We start from the raw sequence: 12,949 nt of genomic DNA, 5'->3' as shown, positions 1-12,949 counted from the left end.
AAGTGAGCATATGTTTACTTGCAGAGGATATCTGTAAGGCACTTAAAACAGATGCTGTCAAAAAGCATTTCACAAACTGATTAGCCTGCGGCCCCATACATGTATTTGGCATATAAACAGCAGCCTATATTCTTTCAAGGCGAATGCATGTCTGTTTGAAAAGGAGGTACTAAGTGTTATTCTAGGTAACCGCAGTTGACCACATACAGTATGAACTTCCTTGGTTATGCATATACAGTAGCAGTGTTTTCTGACATACAGTACCTAACAAATTGTGCCATTTCTACATAAGTTCATGAAAAATACATTTTGACTGATCATCCTTTAAAGACCTCTTTATTTTACCTGTGCAATTAAAGAATGACCTTACAGGGGCTTTAGCTAACACAATCATTTCAGGCTTCTTATCTGTCATGTACTTCTATTCACTAGATTCGTTTCAGATATGCAGTGTAGAATAAAAGGATAACTATATCATAATATGCGCATCTACTGACTATCAAGGTGCGCCTTCTAATACTAGAAAATAGCACATGTAGGTCCAATACATCTTACAGGCATTGTTATAACTTTAATGGATGTGATACTGGCTCTTTAACCTAGTGTAGTACCCAATATAATGTTTTTAAATTAAAATACATGTTTGCTAAAACATGTGTTTCTTTCAGAACTGCACATTTGAGACCTATATAATGATTTGAAGTGTATGATGGGGTACCTTTATGGAACTATTTTGTTAGCTACAATGGCATTAGGTTGCAGGGCCCCACAATCATTGTAATTACTAATTATCCATGACTGTATCGTTTGGTGCACTCAGATAGTAGACTTTTTGTGGAATTCTCCACATGTATTTTCTCTGTTCATAGGCCACAGTGTAAGGAACAAACTGTGCTAAATCAGCGTGGGAAAAAGAGCTTTATTTCAGATTTTCACTGATAACTGGGAATATGGATTAATGTTGCAACAAGGCCAATTTAATTGTCATTGCTCAGCCATTAAAACGTGCTTTTAAGAAATCACTTCAAATTGGATATCAATGCATCTTTATCGGTTACAAAAGTACCATGTTTGACTACTTGTTTATGCAACATTTAAATAGTACTCCTTGTGCCTGCCTGCAAATTAAAACCTGAGACCTTAGCATAGAGATTGAGTTGAAATAAATGCTAAGCAAGGCTCTTTATGGGCTGCCTCAAACAGGATTCAATCTTTACACAACTAATCTTTTGTATTAACATAATACGGTAACAAATGTGAGTAATTTTCACAATACCTTGAGAAGCTAGAAGAATTTTTTTTTCTTTTTTTTTAAAGATTAAATTTGCTAAAAAAAAAAAAAAAAATGTAGTAAAGCCCCAAGCGTTCTGAATTCTTTAGATCTGAGAAATAGCTGTCAGCATTCTGTGCTTCAGAACATCGATACCGGTATCTTACAAGGCTGATGATAAAGTGTTGTTGTATTTATATAGTTCCTTTCCATTGTTTGCCATTACTTCACACAACATATTCATACAGCAGATGAAGAAGACGGTGCAGATGGCAAGCACTGCAGGACCTGCTTCCTGGGTCATCTTGCACTGGCACATTGTTTGACAATGTAATAACACTGTGGATCACTAGGCATTTCATGTAAAATGTTTTTATGGATCATTTTTTTCATAGTTTTTACTACGGTGAGATTTATATGAGTATTACTATTGCATAGGAAAAAGTATTGTAATAGAAAACGCCCTTTACACATCAAAAGTGTATCTATGTGTGTTTGTTTTGCACTGTTAGATCAGAGAGGCCCCGTGATGGAAAATAAGGAGGAAACAAGTGTCACATTTACACCAGCAGCCTGTGGTGAGTATGGGGGCGGAGGAGCATGACATCTGAAGCAAGACAGTAATTAGCATCATACCTTTTCAGAGACAATAAATAGCCTACATACTATAAATATGTATTTCTTCTCAATCAGTAAAATAGATTTTTGTTTCAACATCAAGCAAAAAGCTATTTGGCTCCCATATTGTGATTATAGTCCCATTCCAAAAATAATGGTTGTTAATGACAATATTACCCTCCAATTTATAGTGTGCTGTTCAAAGTGAGCGCCTCTAAGTGTTAGAATAGCTGGCACAGATGTCATGGATACAGATAACAGACATTAAAACCAGGATTAAGATTTCAAAAACAGTTCAAAATCAGCATCCTCAAGCAGCAATGTGTTGAAAATGTGCTTGCTTTACAGATAAAAGCTCAAAGTCTCTATGTTTGAATAGTGCATTTCTGAAATGTCTGGTATTATGCCAGAACTCTAATTGGCTGGGTAATGCTGACAATAAAAGTTAAAAGAAAAAAAAAAAAGATTGATACCACACAATGATAACTATCCTGCAGGGAAATAGATGCTCCTAAAGGTTTTAATATATTGCTTTGACTTGCTGTGCAATAAATAAAGTCCTGTCTGTTTTTAAACCACAAATTTCCATGCATAGTGGACATGTCTGTGAGACATTCAATTTTCGCAATCCTGAATGGCGAAAAGTGAAAAGCCTGACCAAGTACTGGTACAATATACCATACAATTACTCTGGAATATCTCAGAGGAAGTGACGTCTCCAAGAGGAATGCATTGACATAATGTTACAATATGCACAAGCCTTGAAAGCAGAACTAAAGAAATGCAATCGCTAATTTATCATTTCTGGCGATCTTTTTATAATACATGGGTGCTCCTAGGAATTTTAGGAAGGTGCACCCCCTGGTGACAAAATATTAGAACTACACTTTATTTCTCTTAAAGGGAAAGTTTTTGCTTTATTTTACTTTTCTACTCACTCTAGTCAGTATTTTAACACTATAAAGTAGTGCAGAGGAGGGAGAGATAGGAAGACAAAGAATAGCCAGTACTGTAAATGAAAATGAGCTGAGACAAGATAAAAAAAGAGGCGCTCATTGCGCTTAATTCTTCTACTATATATTTTCTGATACATTTACAGTAACTGAATAGATCAAATAGTTGTAACCTGTGGTCATTTTTAAGCACTTCAGCAAATGTAGTCTTACTTGGTCTGTTAGCTGTATTAAAAGTGATGGTGTGGTGGGGTGCCTCGCCCTTGTGTGTATTTTTGTGTTATGTGTTGTATGTGGTGTGTTATTGTTGGTGTGTATATATACAGTACTGTGCAAAAGTTTTAGGCAGGTGTGAAAAAATGCTGTAAAGTAAGAATGCTTTCAAAAATAGACATGTTAATAGATTATATTAATTAGTTAACTAAATGCAAAGTGAGTGAACAGAATAAAAATCTAAATCAAATCCATATTTGGTGTGACCACCCTTTGCCTTCAAAACAGCATCAATTTTTCTAGGTACACTTGCACAAAGTCAGGGATTTTGTAGGCATATAGTCAGGTGTATGATTAAACAATTATACCAAACAGGTGCTAATGATCATCAATTCAATATGTAGGTTGAAACACAATCAATAACTGTTTTGAAGGCAAAGGGTGGTCACACCAAATATTGATTTGATGTATATTTTTCTTCTGTTCACTCACTTTGCATTTTGTTAATTGATAAATATAAACTATTAACATGTCTATTTTTGAAAGCATTCTTACTTTACAGCATTTTTTCACACCTGCCTAAAACTTTTGCACAGTACTGTATATTGGTGCACAGGGTATAAATTGGGCTGTGTAGCATGAGTGTTGTAAAAATGTATATTTGTATTTAGGCAGCGGGAGTTGCACAATCACTTCATGTGCAGATAAAATGTGTAATAGTATGTGGGCACAGGGGATTGCACAAATTAGTTCCTGGCCTGATGTCACCACCAGCCAGCCTGTTCACAGATGGGCAGGTCCCTCCCAATAGTACTCAAAGAAATGAAAGAAGTTATTTACAAACCACTAACCAAGATCATGCAACAGTCTCTTGACACAGGGGTTGTACTGACAGACTGGAGAATTGCAAACGTAATACCGATCCACAAAAAGGGAAACAAAACCGAACCAGGTAACTACAGACCAATAAGCCTGACTTCTATTATATGTAAACTTATGGAAACTATAATAAGATCCAAAATGGAAAATTACCTATATGGTAACAGTATCCTAGGAGACAGTCAGCATGGTTTTAGGAAAGGGAGATTGTGTCTAACTAACCTGTATGACTTTTTTGAGGATGCAACATTGACAATGGATAATTGCAAAGCATGCAACATGGTTTATTTAGATTTCCAGAAAGCTTTTGACAAAGTCCTGCATAAAAGATTAATTCTCAAACTGAACGCAGTAGGGATTCAAGGAAATGCATGCACATGGATTAGGGAGTGGTTAACATGTAGAAAACAGAAAGTACTGATTAGGGGAGAAACCTCAAAATGGAGAGAGGTAACCAGTGGTGTACCACAGGGATCAGTATTAGGTCCTCTGCTATTCCTAATCTACATTAATGACTTAGATTCTGGTATAGTAAACAAACTTGTTAAATTTGCAGACGACACAAAAATAGGAGTGGCAAACACTGTTGCAGTAGCAAAGGTCATTCAAAATGATCTAGACAGCATTCAGAACTGGGCAGACACATGGCAAATGACATTTAATAGAGAAAAGTGTAAGGTATTGCACGCAGGCAATAAAAATGTGCATTATAAATATCATATGGGAGATACTGAAATTGAAGACGGAATCTATGAAAAAGTCCCAGGAGTTTATTTTGACTCGGAAATGTCTTCATCTAGACAATGTGGGTAAGTTATAAAAAAGGCCAAACGAGCAAGATGGGCCAAATGGCCTCCTCTCGTTTGTAAACTTTCTTATGTTCTTATTATTCTGTGCACACAAATATATAGTTAATGGGTTTATATAAAATATATAGAGATTGGCTCTTCACACTATTTTGCCACTCCAATTATGAGTGCAAGTCTAATCTCTTCTTGACATATAAATCATGCCCTTGAATATCACTGAATTTCACTTTCCCATCCATGCTATCTGACATGTGATGTGTTTGGTACAGTACAAGCCTAAGTGCAGAAGAATTGAATGTTCTGTCCTTCAGCACTGTCATCTCTCCCCTTGGCAAGTGCTTTTATTAAATGCATAAAACCAGCACTGTTTCCTGACTAACGTAGAAAAGCCTTCAGTTTGTTTCACACTGCTCTTTTGTTGAAGGTCGATGTCGTAGCTAAAAATAATTTCCATTACATGAGAGTCGTGTCATGCTGATTTGAAGTCCGCTCTCGCCACATTAAGCACCAACTAAGACATAGCTTTACAGTAAACTAATGTGATTCATCTGCATCTCCATCCATTTGTGTTTCTTTCCATCTGATGATGTAGATATCCTTCTGTCTGGTGTCGATGGCTGAAGTGTAATGCTTGCTCCAGGGATCAGCTTATTTTGCCTCCCCAGCGCATCAGCACACACAACGACTGCGATGCTGGCCCCGGGGATCAACCACAGTGCGGTCTCCCCAGTGCATCCCCAACCATCTGGATTGGGCTAAGTAGGGTACATCTCTGGGGTCTTCAAGTGGGCACCTTCCGTCCTCAGTGTTTCGTCGACTAGCCCACGACATTCTGGTGTCCCAGCATCACCCCCCTCCATCCCTCACTCAACTCAACCCAGCTTACTTACCTGTACATCAGTGTTTCTTTCTTTCTATTGTGCTTGAGATCCCCAACCAGAAACTTTCTGTCTCAACCACAGCCAGTTGCTGCTCCTTTCTGCTGCTTCAGATAAGTTGTTCACTGTGTGATGCAACTCTTGGCCACTGAACCCAACATCTCTGAGAAACCGGGTTGTACAGTGTGCCACAAATCCTCGACAACCCACCTCCACTGGGTAAACCCGGACTCTCCATCCTCACTGTTGCGCTTCAGCAGCTAGTTGAGCATATCGAAGTTTCTTACTCTCATACGCCTCATCCACAGCATCCTCCCATTACACTGTTAACTCTACCAGATGAACAAGGTGTGCTGATCCAGACCACAAGACAATGTCTGGTCGAAGGTTAGTGGTGGCAAACTCAGGTGGAAAAATAAGCCATTGACCAACATCTGCCAGCATTTTCCAGTCTCTAGCAGCTTCCAGTTGTCCTGGGCGAGGTTTGGTTTTAACACCTTTTCTTGGTGGTTGCTCTCCTGGATGTAGGAATATTGTCTTTTGTGTGTAATGCTTTGATGGAACTGGTGGCAACACCAAGTAAACTGTCCTTGGCTAAGACCCACGTTACATCCTGTCAAAATGTGACTTAAATGTTGCTGGTGATGAACACAAAGGACACCCAGAGGTTTAGGTTCTGTGGTGATATGAGAACATCATATGTTGATCTGATGAGGAAACTGATCCTGCTCTGTTCCATTGTCCATAGGTCTTGCCAGCCAATCTTGCGTTGTTCTACACTCTCCCATCTCATCCATTCTCCCTGCTTGGCCTGGGAAACGGCCTTTACACACCTCATCCTCTCCTGTTTTTGCACCTCATTGACTACCAGCTTCCTCCGTTGAGCTGGGGTTGCCTTGTGCCATGTAGGAGGAGCTGAACTGAGACCAAGACCCCCTCTTCCATGCTGAACTTGCCCCATAATATCACCGATTCGAAGGGCAGCCTTTGCATCTTCCACGGCTTTCTTTTGCCACCCACTTTTCAGTTTTCAACACAGGTTCTGCCTCCCTTACGCATTTGTCGTGTGAATCTACTAATGCCATTTCCAGTCGCACTTAAACTCCTCGGTTAGAGCAGAGACTGGTAGCTGCAGTAATTCTTTACCATAAAGTCCCACTCTTCTGAGGCAGCATGGAACTCCAAACCTTTTCCTTACGTATGAACTGATTAAAGTTTCCAGCTTCTCAACTGTTGTCAAAGAAACCTTGTACACAATCAGTGGCCACAGCAGCCTTGGCAGTAGACCAAAATGAAAGCACCAGAGTTTCAGTTTACCTGGTAAAGCGCTGCTGTCTATGCTCTTCAACCCTCCCGCTGCTTGTTGTCTAACTTCTCCCACACGAACTGTGTCCTTTTTAGATCCCCGTCATACCATCTCCCAAGATGTTTCACTGGCTTCTCAGACATTGTTAGTATTGCCTCACCATTAATGTAATGTCCAGTCCCTGACCACATTCCGACGCCTCCTCAAGACTCACCTCTTCAGAAAGCACCTGTAGAACTCCTCTGTTTTTCTCCTTGGACACTTATCACCCTTCCTTAAATGCGCTTTACTTGCTCTTATCTGCCCCCCATTTTACTACATTTAATCCTGTACTTTAGTGTACTGTAATCTGCCAAGTGTTATTTAATCTGTAGTATTTTGTATTTAATCATATCCTGATGTAACTATCACTGACACTGTTGTCTGCTGTATTATTGAATCGTATTTTGTCACACTTGTACTTGCTTGAACCAAAGTCATTGTATTTATCTTGCTCTTAATTGTATTATTACTTGTACTGTGATTCTTGAAATGTATTTGTTTACGACTGTAAATCGCCCTGAATAAGGACGTCTGCTAAAAAATAAATAATAATAATAATAATAATAATAATAATAATAATAATAATAATAATAATAATAATAATAATGTAAAGAAACAAGCTGAAACTTTGATTCGGTTGAAAGAAGTGCTATCAGGCTGCTGTGAAAAGCACATTACTAGTAATAATGGATAGTGAAAAATGGAGAAAAATGTGTGTGCTTTAAAATTCAGCTCTTGTATTTACACAACGAGTTAGTCTTTCCATGTACTGTGCATATTATAAATCAGATGGTACTACCATTTCGAGAAATGTTGGTAACAATGCATTTATGTGGTCATTACAGTATTATGGTTTCGTAGAATACAGTGATGAACCTTCAAACAAGCTGGATCCATAAGCTTCTATCCCCTCATTTTTTTTAAATATGAATCTATTGTATTTATGGTAACAATGAAACTTGGTTATATAAAGGTAATGCTGCTTTTATTTCTGTACAATTACAACAATGATGACAAACCATGTGTACAGAGCTATGGATTACTTTTAAGCCAATCATTTTATATGGATTTTGTGAATTGTGAAAGGCACCTTTCATCAAAAGGTTATTAGTGACCCATACCATTGTGTTTTGTTGAAGCCATACCCTGTGAATTTCCTTAAATGCACGTCATAGCTTTTAGGCAACTTACTAAGAACATGCTGCTCTACACTTTTATAATCACTGCCCAGATTACTAAGGTAACAGAACATTTGAAATGATAAGGAAAGTGCACATCCATTAAACCCCTTTCCCTGAACTACTGTAGGAGTGTCAGCAGCCAGCCGCATAGTAGATTATAGATGTCAGCCAGCCACTTTTAACATATATGTGACAGGGTAGCAGAGTAGTGATGTTCCCAGACCAAAAAGCTGACAGAGAAACACACAGACAGGTACTACGAGTGAAAAGTGCTCTCGTGGACCGTTTTTATTCAACAAAAACAAAAATAAATATTTAAACAAAAACACTGCTCACAGTGTTACCACAAACACATACTACAGAACCCCAAACAAATACTGTACTGGTCTGCCCAGCACGAGTAGCAATTGCTTGCTTGATTTCCTTTTACTTTCGGTTTCTCCTCGCTCTCACTGGCTCTCACACACATGTTCCTCCTCTTTAAACACCCACCCAGAACAACAAAAGCTGCAGGCTTTTATACCTGTGACCATCTCTCATTTAACACTAAAATTATTGAATAGGGAAATGGTCACATTCTGCACGAGTTTTAGTTTGCATGGCCGGCAGTCAATAATCACAGACTGCCGACCATGCATTCACATAAGATGTCTGGCAGAGACGAGCTGTTAACAGCGCCTCTGCAAGACCACATTCAAACCAATACCAATAACAAAGAAAAACATTGTATTTTAAATCAAACACAAAATACATTCAAATCATACAATACATTTATTTTAAATAATAATACAATATACCACCAACCATTAATTAAATACAAAATAAACAAAACAATACACCACAATACAGTGTTTGTAAGCAGGGCTGTGCCCTGCTCCTTCTAAGCATTTCTTCTGCCCTGCCACAGTGTAATAGAGATATCCCTTATAAAGGTTTACCATAGTAAAACCATAGCAAAACCACTGTAAAGTGTAATGAAACATAGGCAAGCATAGTAAAGCATATTAAAAAAAAACAAAAAAAAAACATGGCAAACCATGGTAAAAGTTGTAATTACATAGTGTAGCTATGAGAAAAGTATGGGGAAAATGTACTGTAGTAAACTTTTATATGGTTGTTGATTGTATTGTTTTAATCTGTTTCATTGAAGACATACTATACAATTGCAATGAGACATCACTTGAGCGCCAGGACACTTACCCACAGATATGTCAATATTATTACTTCTTGGGAGTTGGTTTCCGATTTCAGTGCAGTTCATTTGGTCGAGAGTGCATTGTGATCAACAATGTTCTTTTAGAATACAAAACAAACTGAAACCACCTGAACAGATCATTGTTTGGCAAAGGGCAAATTAATGCAGTTTGTTTTTTGCACTCAGAAAAGGAGCAAGAATTGATAGGTGAGGGTTGGTGTATTTTTCAGGAAATGAGCATAAAGCAGATACATAACCCAGCCTTATACCTACAGTCCAGTACAATGTCCTTTTGTGTGCAAAAAAAATGCTAGCCAGTAAGACAAACACACTACCTGTATGTAACGACCAAATGTAAGCATCAGTACATTTAAGCATCAATAAATAAACATTGTAATGTTCACATACCTAATACATTGTGGTTTATAGAATCAACACCTGCATACATGAAAGTGAGATCATGTATTGTAAATAGTCAGTATACACTGTCTTCAACCTACAAAGAAGTACATGCAGGCAACCTTTATGACATCTAATTATTGATTGTTATTAGGTAATCTTCATGCAACATTACTGTTGACCTGGGTCCTCTATGCATGTGACTAAGCATATACAGTAGCATTGGAACTTGGGTGCTATACATTCCACAACACATAATGGAATAAACATTGATGAGCGACATAAGAATGAGCTCTATTGTACATCACATCCAAATGAACCAAACTGAGACAACAAATCCAGCTTAAAGGCACTCTAAATGTCACAGCGCAAAGATATTGTTGTTAAGAAAAAAATGGAAACTTGCTTACACCCAGTAATAGCCACATTGATTCTCCTGATGCAAGCTGGAGAATTGATTAGGTCATTGTTCAGGATTATCTACAAACTGTCATATTACTGTTCTTTTTTGAAAGGGAGATCAAGTCAGAGCTTAAAAACAATGCTAACCTTTTCAATTCTATATGTTTGTTATTCCAATCCAAAAATTGTTTAAAACAATGCTCTATGTTACTGTCACATTGTGTATGTTATGGAGGCTGAAGCCTACAACAGTAGAAATTCAGTGCTATTCATCTCAATTAAATGAAAGCATTGTGTGTGCTAGACAGATGATATTGAAGAGGATGCCTGGTTCATCATCCTAAAAGCATTCAGCAAACTAGAATTAAGCAATCGAGCCTCATAAAGAGGGCTTTAGTGTCTGCTAAGGCCCTGCTTGTGATGTTAAAAGAACACATTTCTTTAAGTACTATAAACCGCCACTTAAGTTTCGTTCATATCTCTTTTTGCATACTCTAATCCTTTGAAAAAACATGTTTTACAGTAGAAAAATACAAACTGCAGCCAAGTGTGTGAAAGTACAGCACTGTGTCGTTGCTTTGTTTTGGGATAGCTAGGTTGGGATTTTAAACATCGTCATGCCTTTTCACAACCATGTATACTAGATGTGAGTGATGAATAATTTGCTATATACTGTCGCACTGTATGGATGGACTTTCGGCCTGCTAGTACTGATAAACAATTCCTGTTTATAAAAAAAAGTATGCAGCTCACATTTTGTCGTTTTAGTATTAGAAAACAGGTTGACGGTATATCTGTGTCGAGCCAGTGAAAGTAATTACTGTAGAAACAATAGGAGTCTTAAAATGGAATCCGAAGGGAATATTGTGTCCATTCACTCTAACAATGACAAAAGCTCTTGTAAATCACAGCCACAGCAGCACTGTGATAAATCGGATTTAGGTCATCCAAAATAACCAAAGAGAGATGCCACAGCTCACCATCATATATAAATTACAAACTTAAAATAGCCTTTCCCTTTGTATTGAAAACTTAAATTCATTCATTTATTCATTCATTCATTCATTCAGAACATTCATCCCTCATTTTTGCCTGCGTTAAATTGTTTAATTTGTGTATATGTTTTATCAATGCAATTCATGTAGCATTTCTTTCACTGTAAAAAAACAAAACAAAAAAATCACTTCCCTTGTTACAAAGCGATTTGTGTGTCCTCTATAAGCGTTTTATGAGCTGCTTGAGCTCCTTATCCCATGAGATTAGATGAAGATAGATATGGATCAAAGGCTAGCAGAAATCAATTACCTTCAACAGCGGTCCATTCATTTTATCAGTTTCATTAACAACTTTGATTTTCTATGTCTTCACTTCTCTCTAATAATATGCACATTCGAACCTGTTATCTGTCTTGGGGATCAAGTAATTAAAAGCAATTGATTGGCAATATCTCCTTTTCTTCTTTCCTGTTTATCAGTAAATTATTGCCCCACAAACCAACACTAACCAACATTGCTGTGAAATCATGAGTATGATATATTATTGTATAGCTATAACTTTAGGATAGTTTTTTTATGTTTATTTTGTTTTTTTTAGCAGAAAAATAAATGTAGTTATCTCTTGAAAGTGGGGTCTACGGCTTTAAGGAAGTATACCACATCTGTAATCTGTCAAATTCGAATTAAACACTGTTTAAGTAGCGCTGGTACTATTATGTGTATTTGAAAGGTTTTGATGGCTGCATTGCAAAAATGGATTGGGCAATATGTATGAATACCCTGTTCAGTGGGACACGCGTGGTGTGGGTTTGGGTCATACCCATAAAAACACACATACATGCAAACACTCATTGTCATAATGAGCAGAACGCGTGGTTTTCACTAACTCTACTAAGCAGAATAAATTCGTTTCTATATGCACATACGAATGAGTATATGGCACAAACGATGTCGAAAGGTGCAAATACAAATGAAGTTGCTTTTCCATTTAACGACAGTCACACCAAGTTTTCGGATTTTATCTGCACCAGGTTTTTCATCGTATAAATAATCCCTGATACACTGCCTGATGTGATCAATATAGCGACGCGGTTTTCCATTCGCATCAGGCAGTGTGTTATGCTTTGTGATGATGTTTTACAGGATCGGGAGGGAGATCGCTTTCAGTCGGCTCGCAAAGTTTAAACCATAGACATATATAGAACGAGACCCGCCAACGGCTGACTGAGTGAGATTTCGGGCCGCCATCTTAGATGCTTATAGGTCTGCTGCTGAGAGCACTGTAACCAATGTAAACAGGCAGATACGAGCAGTGTTTTTCGGGGTTTAATTCAATTCGCTTCCATAAAATTGTATTTTTAAACTTGGATATTAAACTATTAAATTATTCTCCAAATCTTGCAGTGTCTTAGTTAATTTATCTATTTAGTTGCAAAAGCAAAAATCAAGATATACACATAGCCTACAAGGCTATATATGTAGCTAAGGTTGTTAACTTACTCTTTGGTGTCTTTCAGTTTCTGTCTACAGTGTCCTTCAGTGCTGTAATAAATCTCCTTTTGTTTATAAAAACATGTTTTTGCTGCACATTTCTAAACCATAGACAACAGAAATTAATGCTTACTGGAATAACATTTTTACATAATAAAATAGTACATAATAAATTACTGTAATAAATGTGCTGTAGTTAACAACATATTTTGAATACTGTTTCAGAGCTGTTGTTATTTTTTTATAAATCATTTTTAATCAGTCAGGAAATCTGGTAACCCTAAAATGACCCAAATGTATTATATATTGTAGCGATCT

General features: G+C 37.4%; 1 protein-coding gene across 2 annotated transcripts in view; it reads left to right on the top strand.

The window, feature by feature from the left end:
* The window catches only part of LOC117394657 (beta-chimaerin), a 115,504-nt gene that overhangs the window by 49,046 nt on the left and 53,509 nt on the right, over window positions 1–12,949 (top strand). The window contains exon 2 of one of the 2 annotated variants that reach the window (XM_033993049.3): window positions 1,783–1,848. The exons of the other annotated variant lie outside the window; for it this stretch is intronic. Within the exon in view, the coding sequence (XP_033848940.1) occupies window positions 1,783–1,848 (66 nt within the window). The remainder of the gene's footprint in view (window positions 1–1,782; window positions 1,849–12,949) is intronic. 2 annotated transcript variants of the gene reach the window in all.

The sequence above is a fragment of the Acipenser ruthenus genome, chromosome 3, assembly GCF_902713425.1.
Source record: "Acipenser ruthenus chromosome 3, fAciRut3.2 maternal haplotype, whole genome shotgun sequence".
Taxonomy (NCBI): domain Eukaryota; kingdom Metazoa; phylum Chordata; class Actinopteri; order Acipenseriformes; family Acipenseridae; genus Acipenser; species Acipenser ruthenus.
This window is presented reverse-complemented; position numbering and strand designations above follow the sequence as displayed.